This window comes from Salvelinus sp. IW2-2015, linkage group LG36, assembly GCF_002910315.2.
Source record: "Salvelinus sp. IW2-2015 linkage group LG36, ASM291031v2, whole genome shotgun sequence".
In the NCBI taxonomy this organism is placed as follows: domain Eukaryota; kingdom Metazoa; phylum Chordata; class Actinopteri; order Salmoniformes; family Salmonidae; genus Salvelinus; species Salvelinus sp. IW2-2015.
In genome coordinates, this window is record NC_036875.1 from 26824243 (window position 1) to 26844241 (window position 19999).

At 43.6% G+C, this 19999-nt stretch overlaps 1 protein-coding gene across 1 annotated transcript in view; it reads left to right on the forward strand.

The window, feature by feature from the left end:
- Nucleotides 1-8076, forward strand: part of LOC111959277 (ephrin type-A receptor 6-like) — a 98252-nt gene extending 90176 nt beyond the window's left edge. Inside the window, exons 3-5 of the mRNA XM_023980753.1 lie at nt 7041-7169; nt 7336-7554; nt 7753-8076. Coding sequence (XP_023836521.1) covers nt 7041-7169; nt 7336-7554; nt 7753-8076 — 672 coding nt within the window. The remainder of the gene's footprint in view (nt 1-7040; nt 7170-7335; nt 7555-7752) is intronic.
- The last annotated feature ends 11923 nt before the right edge of the window (nt 8077-19999 follow it).

Below are 19999 nucleotides of genomic sequence, written 5' to 3' on the forward strand. Positions count from 1 at the left end.
ACAAATTTTATTTGTCACACGCGCCCAAACACAGGTGATTTCACCTTACAGTGAAATGCTTTACTTACAAGTTCTTAATTTAACCAACAATGCTAAGAAAAAAATAAGTTGTTAAGTAAAAATAGAAAATAAAAGTAACAAATAATTAACTACCGACCCACCTCCCGATCCGGGATCCTCCTCATCAGAAACGCTGACTAGCATAGCCTAGCATAGCACCACAAGTAAATAATAGCATATAAATATCATGAAATCACAGTCCAATACAGCAAATGAAAGATAAACATCTTGTGAATCCAGCCAACATGTCCGATTTTTAAAATGTTTTACAGCGAAAACACAACATACATTTATGTTAGCTCACCACCATATCCAAAAAAACACCGCCATTTTTTCACAGCAAGAATAGCTTCACAAAACCCACAAATAGAGATAAAAATAATCACTAACCTTTGAACAACTGCATCAGATGACAGTCTTATAACATCATGTTATACAATACATTTATGTTTGTTCGAAAATGTCCATATTTATAGCTACAAATCCTGGTTTACATTGGCGCCATGATACATAAATGGCTCCAAAACAGCCGGAATAAATTACAGAGAGGCAACGTGAAATACAGAAATAATCATCATAAAACATTTATGAAAAATACATGTTGTACACATAATAAAGATAAACATCTTGTGAATCCAGCCAACATGTCCGATTTAAAAATGTTTTTACAGCGAAAACACAACATATATTATGTTAGCTCACCACCATAGCCCAAAAACACAACGGCATTTTTTCACCGCCAAAGATAGCTTTCACAAAAACCACAATAGAATAATAGAGATAAAATTAATCACTAACCTTTGAACAACTTCATCAGATGACAGTCTTATAACATCATGTTATACAATACATTTATGTTTTGTTCGAAAATGTGCATATTTATAGCTACAAATCCTGGTTTTACATTGTGAACATGGCGCCAAAATGCTCCAAATTGTCCGGAGAAATTTTAGAGAGTCACGTAATCTAAAAGAAAAACTCATCATAAACTTTGCTGAAAAATACATGTTGGACATATAATTAAAGATACACTGGTTCTTAATGCAACCGCTGTGTTAGATTTAAAAAAATAACTTTAGTAAAAAGCTCAGCATACAATAATCTGAGACAGCGCTCAGCCATTCTCCGCCATGTTGGAGTCAACATATTCAACAAAAATACGAAATAACATCATAAATATTCTCTTACCTTTGATGAACTTTCATCAGAATGCAGTGCCAGGAGTCCTTGTTCCACAATAAATCGTTGTTTTGTTTTAGAATGTCCATTTCTTCTGTCGAATTAGCAACTTTGGCTAGCATAGTGGAACTCACGTGTCCATGAAAGTTTGACGCATGGAACAAAAAATTCAAAAAGTGATAATAAAAGTCGAATAAACTGGTCAAACTCAGTTGAGAATCCATCTTTAGGATGTTTTTCTCGTATGAATCCAATAACGTCCCAGACGGAGCATTTCTTCGTGTCTACCTAAGGCATTGCAGACAACGATATGGTGCACCCAGGTGCGCAGCAAAATACTGCCAATATGGCTGACCTGTCACTCCAAAAGCTCTCATTCGGTCCCACATCAGGCTAGACACCTCATTCGATGTTCTACTGCCTGTTGACATCTAGTGGAAGGCGTATGAAGTGCATACATATCCATGGGGGCACCGGTTAGTCGATGTAATTGAGGTAATATGTACATGTAGGTAGAGTTAAAGTGACTATGCATAGACAATAAACAGAGAGTAACAGCAGCGTAAAAGAGGGGTCTGGGTAGCCGTTTGATTAGCTGTTCAGGGGTCTTATGGCTTGGGGGTAAAAGCTGTTTAGAAGCTTTCTGGACCTAGACTTGGCCCTCTGGGACCACTTGCCGTGCGGTAGCAGAGAGAACAGAGAACTTGCAAACTGGTTTAAACCTTCACAAAAGTTTTGTATAGGCTATATTGCAGCAATATCCAAGAAAGGCTAGTACCTACCATATCCAACAAATGACAGCAATAGACTAATGATATTTGTTTTACAACAGGCCTACTTATAATCTTAAACTAAATATGGAGCACACAATTAAAAAGACAGAACAAGCTTCATTTAGCCAACAAAACTGTCTCAACAGAATGAAGCAAAACACTCTTTGCATTTTAAAAAAATGATTTGGATTAATAAATAGGCCTACAATAACACTGATATACAATAATAATGATAAAACAAATTATTATAAATACAAAAAAATGTATACATTCTTCTCAMCTTTGTCCACTAACAAAACAAATACTTTTCCATATGGAGGAAATGTTGTTGCAGGGCTCCAGATGAAAATGTTCCCCTGGTGGCACTCACGTATCTCAAAGCCATTTCAAATATATTTGTAAAATAGTTGCTATTGAGCTCATAATTCACATTTGAGAAATAAAAAAATATACCTACAGAAAGATGAGAACGTCCTCTCTCCGTCTGTGACAACAGGATAGCTGTGTTTTCCTAGTAATTGAATTTTAAAATGTTATACAATCACAACACTTTTCTTTCTCCCGGAGCGTGTTTTTCACCCGGGAAAGGAGAGAGTACTGTAGCTCACTTGACACAGCAGCAGGCCGCAGCAAAACAGGTACAGGATGATAATGTACTTTACTGTTTGACCAAATCATGGTTTTAGCCTCCTAAAAAATAAGACGTTTTAATGAGGTGAATGAATGTGCACCGATGTGTGAATGTGCACCGATGTGTGAATGTGCAACGATGCAACAAATACATTATTGTTATTCCCACAGCCAGGTGTCAAAGGGTCACAAAATGTGACTAAATGATCGCAGTCTGGAGCCCTGCTTTGTAGGCTTTTCACTATAGGCAAAGTATCCAAATTGAATTTACTTAAATGAAAAAGGCATCCATCTTCGCAATCAACAGTAGCCTAGGCCAAGGCTCCTCTATCGCTTTCGCTTTCTCTCCTCAGCAGCAGGGCAGCCCCGGTGTCCGGCTATAATTTTATTTATCCACTTTTTATTTATTTTATCAGCCAAAAGCCAGCAATTACCTGTTAACTGTGCCCTAGTGACTTTCCATAGCCCCACTACACACACATCGGGGCGTGCTCTGTCCATTGTGCTGACAGCGAAGCACAATGAGAGGGGCAGAAGTTTCAACTTTTGCCCCGTCGTGGAGCTGGGTACTACCCAGACACCGGGAAATAAAAGTAGCTAGTTTGAAGAGAACATTCCCCCCCGACTGGGTACAGTGTTGAGAGACAGAGCTGAGTCTCTGAGGTGTTAGGGTGGAGTGTGGAGGGCCACTCAGGACTTCTTAGAGCAGAGCTCTGTGTGTGGAGGGCTGCGCTGTGAAAGACAGGGGCCCCATGGAGGGCTGTGAGGGGCCACTGGGGGCCCACTGCTTTCTCCATCTCAGCTTTGGGGTCACTGAGAGATGGCAGGGGTACCAGCTAGAGGACAGACGCCTTAGGAGACACACTCACTCACATACACCACCACCACAGGGCTCCGCGTCATTCGGCCCTGTCACTCTATCCCCCATCCACGCGTCAGCAGTCACACACACACTCTCACACAGCAGACTGTACACCCACACAGACTGTCACACACACACACACACACACACACACACACACACACACACACACACACACACACACACACACACACCACACACACACACACACACACACACACACACACACACACACACTGGTGTCTCCGTAGAGAGCTGTTTTCTAAGACCACCCCAGGGTATCTATCTCTGGCCTTACAGAGACGAACTATCTCAAGCTCCTTTAGTTTCTCTAAGCTAGAGTGAGGGAGTTTTTGTAAGAGTCTTTGAAAGATACCTTTGGGGGATGAGGAGGGTTTGTAACGCAGGCTGCAGATACAAGAGACTACTGATAAGGTTACACCTACACCTAGATATACACTGAGTGTACAAAACATTAACAACCCCTTTCTTAATATTGAGTTGCACAGGGATGATGGCCCATGTTGACTCCAATGCTTCCCACAGTTGTGTCAAGTTGGCTGGATGTCCTTTGGGTGGTGGACCATTCTTGATACACACGGGAAACTGATGAGCGTGAAAACCCAGCAGCGTTGCAGTTCTTGACACACTCAAACCCTGTGTGCCTGGCACCTACTACCACACCCCGTTCAAAGGCACTTACATCTGTTGTCTTTCCCATTTACTCTCTGAATGGCACAAATACACAGTCCATGTCTGAATTGTCTCAAGGCTTAAAAATCCTTCTTTAACCTGTCTCCTCCCCTTCATCTACACTGATTGAAGTGGATTTAACAAGTGACATTAATAAGGGATCATAGCCTTCACCTGGATTCACCTGATCAGTCGGTCATGGAAAGAGRGAGCGTTCTTAATGTTTTGTGCGCTCAGTGTACTGTATATACCTGTTCAAGGTGTTGTAATGATCACTATACAGCTGGCGAGGATGTAAAGCATGTTCATACGCGACTCTGCATCTGTAGTGGTGTAGGAAAACTACACTGCATAATCAATAATCATCTGTGGTGATGTAGGAAAACTACACTGCATAATCAATAATCATCTGTGGTTGATTCTTGTAGGAAATACTACAATCTGCCATCACAATTCGCATTATCACTTCTGTGGATGTAGGGCGGGACAAACCATAACCACTGCCATAATCAATAGATCATCTTATACGCGGTTAACTAAGAGTTTTGTTACCTGAGGAAAAACTTACACTGCATAATAGCAATACATATCTTTTTATTTGTGTGGGTCTGTTGGGGGGGTGTCAGGGGGTTTTCTTCTTTTGTAGGAAACTACACTGGCAAATCAATAATCTCTGTGTGTTGTAAGAGAAAACTTACAACTGCATAACAAAATCATCTGTGAGTGGGACGCGTCTATTGCGCGTTATTGTAATGAAAATTGTTAAACTGTTTATCTTGTGATCTGTGCAGAGTGAGTGTTATACTGCGATCTAGGAAAACACCAACTGCCACATAAAACGATCCAAAAATGAAATAATCTCCTCTGTAGGCGTGATACTTTGTGTGGGTTATCCTAGGGGCGAGGCTTGTAGTTATGACCGAACTCTATAGCTTCTGTGACTAATCAGTGAACAGCTCCTGCGTGTTGGTTCCGCTTGTGCTCTCATAGGGGGAAAAACTTTTTCACTGCCCCATAAATCAATTCCTCTGTGGTGGTTATTGTTGATTCATTCAGTCATTTATTTCGTGTAAGTTTTTATTGGTATATGGGTGAGTAGGTTGTTTTGGTTTGTAGGAACTACACTGCATAATCAATAATCATCTGTGGTGATGTAGGAAAAACTACACTGCATAATCAATAATCATCTTGGTGGTATGAGAAAAACTACACTGCATAATCATAATCATCTGTGGGTGGTTAGGGAAACCACACTGCATAATCAATAATCATCTGTGTGGTGTAGGAAAACTACACTGCCAAATCAATAATATCTGTGGTGAATGTGTGTAGGAAACTACATGACTAATCAATAAATCATTCTGTGGTGGTGTAGGAAAACTACACTGCATAATCAATAAGTGTGTCACAGCTTTTAGGCTTTCTGACCGTATCTCTTTATTTAATTTCCTAAAGTAAGAAGTGGACGAAAATGTCAGTCTATTTATATCACTGATGTAATTCTTAGTTTGTTTGATATTTGATATTTTGACGTCTGTATGTAGGATTTGGCTGAAGCAAACCCACAGAGTTGTAGATGGCTGTGTTGGGATCCTATTTAGAATTCACCACAGCACAATACCACATGATGCATATTAGGCAATATAATACTTAATCTAAATCAATTTGTTTTAATTACGTTATGATTACTGTGACACCTTGAGGGACAAATGTATTAAAATGTGTCGTCTTTTTGATTGAATTAAAACGTGTCATTAAAAAGGATAATGAGTCTTTGAAACTAAACATTAGGATTTGATTACTGTTCTCCTGTTGAGAGGTAGTGTTTAGATAAGTACAATACTGCTTATTATCGCTGAAATAATTTGCTCAAATTAGTGTCCTCTTTCCCCAACTCTCCATAGTCTGTTTGCTAATAAAGAGCTTCTGTTCTTCCAACTTATTAATTAGACTAGATACAGGAGGGGGTGGACGGGAGGGAGGAGAGAGAGAAGGGAGATGGGGTGACAGAGTGAGTTTTGAGGAGAGAAGAAGGGGTTGTTTTTCTTCTCTATACTTGGTGCTGCTGTGTTTTGAATGTATTAGACATCAGACACCAATATAAAGCCTTTCTTGGTTTAGAAGACAGGGTTGGGAGTGACACTATACCATCTATTCCATGCAAATACTACTTATTTTTATACAACACTATTGAGTGAGATGATCTGCTCAAGGACAAAGAGTATGCGGAGGTCAAAGTGCATACAGAGGTCAGAGTCACATCAGCCACATGTCTAGACTGAAGGGCAAGTGTTGTGCTGTTGTTGAGCTGATTCAAAACCATTTTCCTCAGCAGGTAATTTGATTCTGGGAGCTTGGTGATAGGTGGTCTAGGGTCGCTACAGCTGTCACACACACACACACACCCTGTTTGTGCGTGTAAGTGTAATAGAGGGTAGAGCCAGAGGGTTGGGGCTAAACATCTCCATTAGATTTCAATTCTAACAACACAGAGGCAGGTGACCTGTGACCTCATGAAGCACTTACAGAGCTTTCACCTTTGTCATATGACCTGGGAGTCACAGAGCTGGGGTACAGGTGGTTAGAGACAGTTATTTTTGGTTTAGTAACGCTCCTGTTCCTTTCCCTTTTACTTTCTAATGTTGGACAGCTTTTCACACACTACATATATATACATCTATCGGTTTGACTATTTTAGCAGCTCACTAACAGTACCTTTTTTCCTGTCCTCCTCTTGTCTCTCCTCTCCTCTCCTCTCCTCTCCTCTCCTCTCCTCTCCTCTCCTCTCCTCTCGTCTCTCCTCTCCTCTCCTCTCCTCTCCTCTCCTCTCCTCTCCTCTCCAGTGGGATGCTATAACAGAGATGGATGAACACAACCGTCCCATCCATACCTTCCAGGTGTGTCACGTGATGGAACCCAACCAGAACAACTGGCTACGCTCCAACTGGATCTTCCGCCAGGCCGCACAGAAGGTGGGTTGGGGTTTTGATAGATGGCTCAGTAGGTTGGAGAATGGTGCTGGTAACACCTGGTTTGTGGGTTCAATTCCCACAAGGGACACTAACCAATTGTATTTCCTGTAAGTGGTCTTGAATAATACATCAGCTACTGTACTTGACTGTTTATTATTTATCCAAGGTGTATGTGGAGCTGCGGTTCACTCTGAGAGACTGTAACTCCATCCCCTGGGTGTCTGGGACCTGCAAGGAGACATTCAACCTTTTCTACTATGAGACAGACGAGTCCCACGGGGTCAAGTTCAAACCCTCCCAGTACACCAAGATCGACACCATCGCTGCAGACGAGAGCTTCACTCAGATGGACCTGGGGGACCGCATCCTGAAGCTCAACACAGAGGTCCACTTCATTTCATTCAATTTCAATAATATGTGATTTATTTCTAGTCTGTTTCTGCTCCCTTTGCCAACTCCTATTGTTTGGCATGACAATTTCCTACAAGGGGAAATTGTGCAGGCACTGCATACTAGGGTTTAATTCAATTAACTCTCCTAATCCCCAATGGGCAATCATTGTTCATGTGAATGTTTTCTATAGGTGCGGGAAGTGGGTCCTATCTCCAGGAAGGGTTTGTACCTGGCGTTCCAGGACATTGGGGCGTGCATCGCCCTGGTCTCAGTCAGGGTGTACTATAAGAAGTGTCCCTTCACCCTGAGGAACCTGGCCTCCTTCCCTGACACCGTGCCCCGGGTCGACTCCTCCTCCCTGGTGGAGGTCAGGGGGGCGTGTGTGGAGCATGCCGAGGAGAGGGACACGCCCAAACTGTACTGCGGCGCTGATGGTGATTGGCTGGTGCCTCTGGGGAAGTGTGTCTGTAGCGTGGGCTACGAGGAGATGGACGGGGCGTGTCTCGGTGAGTGACATGATTTGATCTGTCCTTTCTTTTTCTCTCCCTCTCTTGATCTCAATTCAATTTCAATTCAATTTAAGGGCTTTATTGGCATGGGAAAAATATGTACAATAAAAATTAACAGTAAACATTACACTCACAAAAGTTCCAAAAGAATAAAGACAATTCTAATTATTTATATTCACAGTGTTGTAACGATGTGCAAATGGTTAAAGTACAAAAGGGAAAATAAATAAACATAAACATGGGTTGTATTTACAATGGTGTTAGTTTTTCATTGGTTGACCTTTTCTTGTGGTAACAGGTCACACATTTTGCTGCTGTGATTGCACACTGTGGTATTTCACCCAATAGATATGGCAGTTTTTCAAATTGGATTTGTTTTCAAATTCTTTGAGGGTCTGTGTAATTTGAGGGAAATATGTGTCTCTAATATGGTCATGCATTTGGCAGGGGGTTAGGAAGTGCAGCTCAGTTTCCACCTCATTTTGTGGGCAGTGTGCACATAGCCTGTCTTCTCTTGAGAGACAGGTTTGCCTTCGGCGGCTTTTCTCAATAGCAAGGCTATGCTTATTGAGTCTGTACATAGTCAAAGATTTCCTTAATTGTGAGTCAGTCACAGTGGTCAGGTATTCTGCCACTGTGTACTCTCTGTTTAGGGCCAAATAGCATTCTAGTTTTCTCAGTTTTGGTGTAAATTCTTCCAATGTGTCAAGTAATTATCTTTTTGTTTTCTCATGATTTGGTTGGGTCTAATTGTGTTGTTGTCCTGGGGCTCTGTGGGGTGCGTTTGTGTTTGTGAACAGAGCCCCAGGACCCTCTTGCTTAGGGGACTCTTCTCCAGGTTCATCTCTCTGTAGGTGATGGCTTTGTTATGGAAGGTTTGGGAATCGCTTCCTTTTAGGTTGTTGAAGAATTTAATGTCTCTTTTCTGGATTTTGATCATTAGTATCATCAGTATCGGCCTAATTCTGCTCTGCATGCATTATTTGGTGTTCTACGTTGTACACGGAGGATATTTTTTGCAGTATTCTGCATGCAGAGTCTCAATTTGGTGTTTGTCCCATTTTGTGAGTTCTTGGTTGGTGAGCGGACCCCAGACCTCACAACCATAAAGGGCAATGGGTTGTATAACTGATTTAAGTAATTTTTGCCTAATTTTATGTTCCTTCTGATGGCATGTGTCTCAGATCGTTCACAGCTTTGTGGAAGTTACCTGTGGCGCTGATGTTTHGGCCCAGGTATGTATTGTTTTTTGTGTGCTCTAGGTCAACAGTATCTAGATTGAATTTGTATTTGTGGTCCTGGCAATTGGACCTTTTTTGGAACACAATTATTTTTGTCTCACTGATATTTACTGTCAGGGCCCAGGTCTGACAAAATCTGTGTAGGAGATCTAGGTGCTCTCTGTGTGCCTTCCTCTCCGTCTCTGTCCCTCCCTCCCTCTCATGATCTATTTCTCCATCTCAGTAGCCCCCCCCCCCTCTCTCTCTTTGTTTACCTCTTTGGAACCCACTCCTTCCATGTATTTACAGTACTGCATACTGTGTCGTATTTCATCTGACTCATTTTCTGAAGCTGTATGATATGAATACAGCTTAGCGGATGAGTTATGTTGATCTCTGATTCATGGCTTTAGGTTGTTATGCTTGTAAACAAGAGGCTTGACACAGTATCAGTGTCTGTAGGCTCTACATCAGCAGTGCTGGCCTGCAGGGGGATTATATATGGCCTAGATTAAAGTTAGGGTTGGGCGATATCTAGATTTTCATATCCTCATATCGTCCTTCGCTCATACCAAGATATACGCTATTGCCGGCTTAGTACACAAGGGGGCACCAAATATAAAACACAAAGAAGCCCATTGTCTATCTATTACTAGAGTGCAAACAAAATTAGCACAAATAATAGAGATTTTCCTTGGAGGCTGCTAGATAAATATGTGACCCGTTTCAAGAAACTAGGCGTATGTCACGACTTCACAGGAGAGATTTTAAAAATATTTTTGTTGTTGCTTTGTTTGCTTAAAAAAAAAATAGATATCATGAAGAACTGAAACAGTTTTGCTACTGCTCTCAACATTGCTGCCCTGAACTTAATAGTGATATCGACAAAGTTCAGTGGGAAAACGTTTCCTACTTTCTGGAGGATGATCGTGCCATGCTGACTCTGACTCTAAACATGAATCAGACGATGAGGAAATCCATGATTTAGGTCAAAATATTTTCATTGACCCAGACATTGTAGACATTCTGATGACAATGGTGGGGAAAAAACAGTGTCGTTGTCTCGGAGGAAGTTGAGCGAGTTTAGAGATCAGTGGAATGCCCGGTGGAAGCAGAGAGATGATTACCAAATACAGAGAGAAAAAGAGAACACAGAAAGAAGGCTGTTGTATAAAACACCTGTCTCCGGATTACATCTTCAAACTAAGGGCAACCATGGCATCTGTGACAGAGGGAGAAGCGTCCATCCATGTATACGGGTAAGAGAGTCTAGCTACATTTTCAGATATTATACATTTCTAATTTTTGTCAAAGTCGTTACCATTGAAAGTTAAAGCTTACTGTTAGCTAGCTCGCTAATGTTAGTTGGCTGGTGCAGCTCATGTTGTTCTTCACATTACCATCTCTGGTAAACACATACTATATKAAATAAAATGTTTATTTGTCACATTCACAGGATACAGAAGATTGTAAACAGTACAGTGGAATGGCTACTTGCATATTTGCATAGTAGCAATATCTAAAATAAAAGCGTGTCCAGATAAAAAATGTTGTATACATATTTTAGAATTATTAGCTTAGATGCTTATTCAGACACACTTGTCTAAATTGATGAGTCATGTGAAATAAATGCACATAAATGCACAATAAATTGAACCACCCCCCAGACACATCTAGCAAAGCAGATGGGTCACTATTGTCTAGACATGTACACATGTTCATGAAATACAATAGATGGCCATAATCACCCCCAGACACACCTAGCTAACTTGATGGGTCATGTAATCATCTGGCGAAGTGGAGTCTTTTTTGTTTAGACATGTAGCTTGCTAGCTAGCTAGCTAGCTAAACAATTAACCATAATCCCAATCCATAGCTACAGTACAAACGGATTGTCATAGCTAGCCGCCATGCATGAAATGCTGTAGTATGAATCTACAGGTAGCTAAAGCTAACCAACTATTGTAGGTTCAATTTTAGATAGCTAGCTAACATTAGGCTATAACTAGCAATACAAATGACTTTCTGGAATACGAATAATATTACGACATATATCATACACGTAACGTTAGCTAGCGAGCCAGCAAGCTAACATCCGCTAGCTTACACTACAGTTTAACTTGCCAAGATACCAACTTTATTGCAAAATTAGACACTTAAAATATCTGAAAATGTAGCTGGACTCTTACCGGTATACATGGATGAACGCGTGTTTGGCCCGTTGTATCAAGTCACTTCGGTTCACACTGACGTGTGCAGAAAGTAGTCCATCACAACTTTTTCACACTGATCTTTGTCGACAGCGTCAGGGCAGCATTGTTGTTGAGAGCAGTAGCAGCACTTTTGCAGTTCTCCATGGCTAAAGTTCTACTCTATCTTTCAAATAAGTGGCAGTAGCAAGGATTATCTACACATACTGAACAGCTCATTTTATAGACAGAAGCAGGCTACATGGCAGACCAATCCGAACTCATCTCACAGCATGTCCAGCCCATCCATTATCTCAGCCAATCATGGCCAATCCAGCCCATCTCGCTCCTCTCCCTCTCTCCATCTCTCTCTCTCCTCCCACTCTCTCCCTCTCTCTCCTCCTTCACTCTCTCCAACTCTCTCCTACCCCCACTCACCTCACCTTCCTCTCCCTCCCACACTCTCTCCCTCTCTCTCCTCCCCCCACTCTCTCCCTCACCTTCTCTCTTACCTTTTTTTTTTTTTTTTTTTTTTTTTACCGTTATTTTACCAGGTAAGTTGCTGAGAACACGTTCTCATTTGGCAGCATGGGGATAGTTACAGGGGAGAGGAGGGGGATGAATGACGCAATTGTAAACTGGGGATTATTAGGGACCGTGATGGTTGAGGGCCAGATTGGGAATTTAGCCAGGACACCGGGGTTAACACCCCTACTCTTACGATAAGTGCCATGGGATCTTTAATGACCTCAGAGAGTCAGGACACCCGTTTAACGTCCCATCCGAAAGACGGCACCCTACACAGAGCAGTGTCCCCAATCACTGCCCTGGGGCATTGGGATCTTTGTTTAGACCAGAGGAAAGAGTGCCTCCTACTGGCCCTCCAACACCACTTCCAGCAGCACCTGGTCTCCCATCCAGGGACCTTCTCTCTCCTCTCCCCACTCTCTCCCTTCCTTAAACTCCCTCCTCATCTCATCTATGTCTGTCTGCCTGTCTGCCTATCTCTCTCTCTCTCTCTCCCGTTTCCCTCACCCACTCTCTCTCTGTATCTCTCCATCCCTCGCTTTTATTTATTATCCTGCAGTATCGGTGCGGTGCAGATAGGCAGAGCCACAAGCAGCTCTACAAAGCCAGATGTGTCATCCTCTATCCTTCATTATCCTGTCATCCCTCCTTCTCTCTCCTGTCACCTTTCCTCCTCCTTCCATCTCTCCTCCTTTGTACCAGCCCTCCCACTCTGCCATTCAGATGAGAAGTAATGTGAGGGGCTCTGGCTGTGTGGGGCTGATTTGCAGTGGGTTGGTACAGCCTGAACTGTGGAACAGTAGGGGAGAGATGCTGTGTGGGACATGGGGGAGATATTCTGTAAAAAAACTAAAAAACACTGACTGCTATCGTGCTCTTTTTCTCTTTGCAGATGAGAGCATTAGGTATTAGTGCACAGTACACTTGGTGCTATACTATGTTAGGGTAATGTGAGAGTGAAAGCTAGGGGTGTTGTCATCTCTCCGGGTGTTATCAGTTTTAGGTTTCTGTCTGTAGTCTCAGCCTGCTGCCAGTGGCCATGTTGAGAGAGGTTGTAATACAACTGACTGGGGAGGGAGACCTGTCTGTCTCTCTGTCGGTCCTTAAAGCCTGCCTGGCTTCCAACCCAATGCTTTATGTGTGTAGGTACTGTAAATGAGGGCAGTATAGTCAGGGGTCTCCTGCTGTGATCTGAGGCAAGGGCCAGGACACCTCACTGTCAGGGATTACCTCTGCTGAGGCTGGRCAGACAGGGGTTTGATCCCTGGACTGTCTGTCTATCGGTCTGTCTGATGGTGGCTCTGGGTTGTCACTACTTGGCTCCACTCTATGAGACATGGGGTGACACTAACAGAACTGGTTCAGGGCAATGCCACTGCATTTTATGTTTCTATCCATCTCAGAAGAGGATCTGCTTTAAGTTTTACACAAAGTGCTGTATTTATACATTTCAAATAAAGGCATTGTAAATACAGACTACACTCCCCCTGTCTGCCCCTAACTCTGATGGGAAGGCCAGCTACAGCACCCCCCTGGTGTGGGGGAGGAAAGGGCACTGACACGTGGCCAGACTCTGGACCTGTCAGTGGGGGGAGGTTGGGTCAGAGAGAGGGGGGAGAGAGTGGGGGTAAGGTCAAAGCCATCTGGGACTGAAGATGTAGCCTCTTCTCTCTCTCTACCTCCAGTGTTCCCTCAGTCTCTCACCCCCATGCAGCTTTGGGTTGTCATCAGTAGTAGTTGATGATGATTCATCTGTGGTGCAGATCTGAGAGGTTCACAGCTGCATGTACAGCTGCTCAGCAATCAGCCAGATAACATTTCACTACAGCTGTGATCAGAACAGAAATACACTAGAAATTCATTCTTCTTCTAACTTTCCCCAATTCTTTACAGTCTATTGTAGCTTTACAGTCTATTGTAGCTTGGCAGAATCGTTAAGATCTATTTTTAAGATCTGAGAGCAGGGATACTTGTAGATGCTGATGATGCAGCAGAGTACCGTTGCTGTCTCTGCTGTCATGTACGGTGTACCCTTAAAACTGTGTCTGTCTGGGTTCCCGCCGACACTCCGCCCGACTGTCTGGCTTCCCGACGCATTTCAGGGAGCCCTGCTTGTCTGAAGAATTACTGAGCTCCCAGTTGACTGCTACCCTTACTCGACCCACAACTAAGAGTTTACTGAGAGGAAAACAGAGAGATACACAACTCTGAGACATTCTGTCTCTGGTCTAAACTCTGATCATCCATTACACTAAGGGTAAAGGAGATTCACCACATGTTTATGCTAATGTTTGCGGACATTACCTGAATTTAAACAACCTCACACATTAATCTATCTCTCTGTTGTGTTCCACCTAGAACTAGAACACCTATTCTCCCTCTCTCTCCATCCATCCCTCTCTCTCCATCCCTCTCTCTCCATCCCTCTCTCTCATCTTTCTCTCCTCTCCCTCTCTCTCCATCCCTCTCTCTCACATCCCTCTCTCTCCATCCCTCTCTCTCCATCCCCTCTCTCTCATCCCCTCTCTCTCATCCCTCCTCCTCTCCCATCCTCTCTCTCCCATCCCTCTCTCTCCATCCCTCTCTCTCATCCCTCTCTCTCCATCCCTCTCTCTCCCCTCTCTCTCCATCCTTCTCGCTCCATCCCGCTCTCTCTCTCATCCCGCTCTTTCTCTCATCCCTCTCTCTCTCATCCCTCTCTCTCTCATCCCTCTCTCTCTCCATCCCTCTCTCTCCATCCCTCTCTCTTCACCCCTCTCTCTCCACCCTCTCTCTCCGTCCCTCTCCTCCATCCCTCCCTCCCTCTTTCCCTCTCTCTCTCACCCTCTCTTCTCCATCCCTCTCTCTTCACCCCTCTCTCTCCACCCCTCTCTCTCCATCCTCTCTCTCCATTCCCTCCTCCCTCTTTCCCTCCTCTCTCTCATCCCTCTCTCTCATCCTTCTCGCTCCATCCCGCTCTCTCTCTCATCCCGCCTATTCTCTCATCCCTCTCTCTCTCATCCCTCTCTCTCTCCTCCCTCTCTCTCTCATCCCTCTCTCTCCATCCTTCTCTCTTCACCCCTCTCTCTCCACCCCTCTCTCTCCGTCCCTCTCTCTCCACCCCTCTCTCTCCGTCCCTCTCTCTCCATCCCTCCCTCCCTCTTTCCCTCTTACTTTAGTAGATTTAACAGTTGTGTTAGTCTTAGCCCTGTGGGCAAGGCGATGTGTAGCCATTATAAAGCCATGTCAGCCCTAAACTAGGGCCTGCTCATTGTTCCAGCAGTCACACAGTAGTTATTTAACCTCCACGCTGCCTGGTCTGCCGCAGGGATTCCAGGGTGTCAGGAGGACCAAACGCTAATACCTCAGTCCCACATCACCTCGACTCAACACACTCTTATGTACTATACTACTATACAGGGCATTCGGAAAGTATTCAGACCACTTGACTTAATCCACATTTTGTTACAGTACAGCCTTATTTCCTCATCAATCTACACACATTACCCCATAATGACAAAGCAAAAACATGTTGGTTTTTTATTTTGCAAAAAAATAATTATATATTGCATGTACATAAGTATTCAGACCCTTTACTCACTACTTTGTTGAAGTGCCTTTGGCAGCGATGACAGCCTAGAGTCTTCTTGGGTATGACGCTACAAGCTTGGCACACCTGTATTTGGGGAGTTTCTCTCCCATTCTTCTCTGCAGATCCTCTCAAGCTCTGTCAGGTTGGATGGGGAGTGTCGCTGCACAGCTATTTTCAGGTCTCTCCAGAGATGTTTGATCGGGTTCTGGCTGGGCCACTCAAGGACATTCATAGACTTGTCCCAAAGCCACTCCTGCGTTGTCTTGGCTTAGGGTCATTGTCCTGTTGGAAGGTGAAACTTCGCACCAGTCTGCGGTCCCCCTCCGCTCTTGAACAGGTTTTCATCAAGGATTTCTCTGTACTTTGCTCCTTTAATCTTTACCTCGATTCTAACTAGTCTCCCAGTCCCTGCCGCTGAAAAACACCCCCACAGCATGATGCTGCCACCACCATACTTCACCGTAGGGATGGTGCCAGGTTTCCTCCAGATGTGACGCTTGTCATTCAGGCCAAAGAGTTCAATCTTGGTTTCATCAGACCAGAGAATCTTGTTAATCATGGTCTGAGAGTCTTTAGGTGCCTTTTGACAAACTCCAAGCGCAGAGTCTTGGTGGTTCCAAACTTCTTCCATTTAAGAATGATGGAGGCCACTGTGTTCTTGGGGAACTTCAATGCTGCAGACATTTTTTGGTACCCTTCCCCAGATCTGTGCCTCGACGCAATCCTGTCTCGGAGCTCTACGGACAATTCCTTCAACCTCATGGCTTGGTTTTTGCTCTGACAAGCACTGTCAACTGTGGGACCTTATATAGACAGGTGTGTGCCTTTCCAAATCATGTCCAATCATTTGAATTTACCACAGGTGCACTCCAAGTTGCAAGGATGATCAATGGAAACAGGATGCACCTGAGCTCAATTTTTTGTGCCATAGCAAAGGGTCTGAATACTTTTGTAAATAACGTATTTCTGTTTTAAAWTTTTTATAAATTTGCCCCKAAAAATCTAAAAACCTGTTCTCTCTTTGTAATAATGGGATATTGTGTATAGAATGATGAGGAACATTTTTTATTCAATCCATTTTAGAATACAGCTGTAACGTAACAACATGTGGAAAAGGGAAGGGGTCTGAATACTTTCCAAATGGACTGGAGATAGAGACCTTCTGACACAAGATTCTGAGCATAGTCACAGAGATCGTCATAACAGAGCTATCTATAGGGTCAATAAAAAAATGTATCAGCTTAAACTCCCCCAATCTTAACCACACAAAACTGACTGAAGATCAGTGTCAAGGGGCAACTTCCTCCTCCGGATCCACCACAAGGCCACAATCCTGTTAGTGGAGGCAGCGACAGAAGCAAAGGAATAACAGCTACAAAGTAATGTTCTGACAGCTCACACAGTGCCCTGCAACACTCCAACTTAAGCCATGCCGGTTCCCTTCCTCTCTCTCTCTGTAAACCTCTATGGGAAAATGATTACTGTGCATTGCTGTGACATTTCATTTCCCATCTGAATATGTGAGGTTTTCAGCTTCCATTATACTGGGATCTTGTAGTTTTTCAACATGATTATCAACACAATGCTTAACCTTACTGGTTGTAAACTTCAGCCGAGGCTCCTTTCCAGAGAAAAGATTTCCTGAGCTCCACCGCTGCAGTATAGAGACATAATTTATAACAGATCTGTCGCTGTCTCTGCAACACAGATTGATCCAGCTGAGGTATAAATCACAACAACACTGCTCAGATGGAGTTACAGCCGGAGATGTTGTTTTTTCCACACACAACTTTCAACAAGTTTAGTAGAGAAAAGTTCAGGATGTCAACATAGCCTTCACATGTTTGAAGTGTGACTGCAAAGTATTTTATCTGTCAGTTTTATCTGTGTGTTAGACTCTACTTTCCTCTGTTGTCAGTGCTGGGGCTGTGTGTGACCTGCCAGGTTGTGTGTGTGTGACCTGCCAGGTTGTGTGTGTTGTGGATCAGTAGGCCTCCTCTCCTATTAGCTCTTCAGCCTTACAGAGACTGAGTGAGTGAGTGAGTGAGTGAGTGAGTGAGTGAGTGAGTGAGTGAGTGAGTGAGTGAGTGAGTGAGTGAGTGAGTGAGTGAGTGAGTGAGTATTGAGTGATGAGCGAGTGAATGAGTGAGTGCTGGACAAGGGCTGTAGTGATGGATAGGACCAATGTCCCACCGCTTGATTCCTATAATGACAACATCACTCACTCTACAGGAGACTTGTTGAACCTGAGTTAATGATCAGCCATCAGTCCACACACACACACACACACACACACACACACACACACACACACACACACACACCACCACACCAACACCACACACACACCACACACACACACACACACACACACACACACACACACACACACACACACACACACACACACACAGAAATCAGTCACACACAAACAGAGAAGCTATCTGAAGGACACATGGCAGGAATGTTGGTGTGACATTTCAGGGAAGGAGTGTTATGGTGTAACAAGCATCGGCCTGCCGCTTATTTGGTCCAGTCTTGAGAGACCTCTCATGTGTTAGAAACACACACACACAGACACACACACACACGCGCACACACACAGACACTGGCTGGTTCTCAAGGACACGTCTCAGATCCAAGACAGACTGGAGGGTATATCAGACACAGGAGCTTGGAGAGCTCTTTATCATGCATCAGCCTCTCTTTCTGTCTCTCTCTGTCTCTGTCTCTGTCTCTCTCTCTGTCTCTCCTGTCTCTCTCTGTCTCTTGCTCTCTCTGTCTCTCTGTCTGTCTCTCTCTCTGTCTCTCTCTGTCTCTGTCTCTCTCTCTCTGTCTCTCTCTGTCTCTCTCTCTCTCTGTCTGTCTCTCTCTCTGTCTCTCTCTGTCTCTGTCTCTGTCTCTGTCTCTCTCTCTGTCTCTGTCCTGTCTCTCCGTCTCTGTCTCTCTCTGTCTCTGTCCTCTCTGTCTCTGTCTCCTCTCTTGTCTCTGTCTGCTCTCTCTGTCTGTCTCTGTCTCTGTCTCTTCTCTGTCTTCTCTGTCTCTGTCTCGTCTCTGTCTCTAAACTCTGTCTCTCTCTCTCTCTCTGTCTGCCTCTCTCTCTCTCTCTCTCTCTCTCTCTCTCTCTCTCAGAGGAAACAAAATGTTGGCATTCTGAAGCAGATATGATTTTAGTGTGAGTGTTTACAGAATGGAATGTGTGCGCACACATGCATTAAATGTGTATGATCTTAAATGAGAGGATATTGCTTCTTTGTTATTATGTTATTATAATCAACATTAGATGATATATCTAATGTGTATATTATCTCTGCATATGTATTGGAGGTCTCTTTGAATGCTTACAGTATGCAAATGTCTCCCTCCATTGAGCTGTTATTAGTCTTACAGTCTCCAGTTGAAAAGGATTGAGCTCCTCAATTAACAAGACCAGAATAAAACTACAGTTTATCCACCAGTCTAAATACACACGCACACACACACACAGTCCAAATGAAAACCTCAGTAACTGTTGTGGTTTAGGTGTTCATACATCTCCATAGCACTCAACTGAATCACCAACTGACAGTTCCAGTGTTAGATATTCAACTGGAGGGTTCTTGTAACGGAATTCGTCCTCCTCGTCTGAGGAGGAGTAGGAGATATCGGACCAATACGCAGCGTGGTGAGTATTCATATTTATTTAGAATACTTGAAACAAACAAACAAAATACCGAATAAACTAACGAACATGAAACAGTCCCGTATGGTGAACAAACACAGGAACAATCACCCACAACCCACAATACAAAACAGGCTACCTATATATGGCTCCCAATCAGAGACAACGACAAACACCTGCCTCTGATTGAGAACCATATCAGGCCAATCACATAGAAATAGACAAACTAGACAAACAACATAGAATGCCCACTCAGATCACACCCTGACCAAACAAAACATAGAAACATACAACGCAAATTATGGTCAGGGCGTGACAGATCTTCTTCAGTTCTATTTCTTTAACTTGTACTTCTAGGTCCTCCGTAAACAACAGTCATGACTGTATCCTACCCCTCCCTGAGGCTCAACCAGCTCACCTCTCATCCTCTATCCCTCACTTCAAACCACTTACATCATCCAGAACATCCCAAACAACCATATGTTCTCTCATGTTTTCTCCCTCTCAACTCTCTAAACTGTAATTGAGGACAAATGCAGAGTGTCTCATGCTGTTAATTAGGCCTGTGTGGGAGGGGTTTACCCAGCACCTAGAGATCCACAGTGTGTTATCTTCATCTGATAATCTAAAGAATATATTATGCAGATTACTGTCAGCAAGCTGTACGCTGCGCCAAGTTTGCGATGTGAACTCTCTGTGACTTCTGCCTCTTTCTTTCTTTCCCACTGTTACTTCAAAGACTACAGTGATCAAAGACTG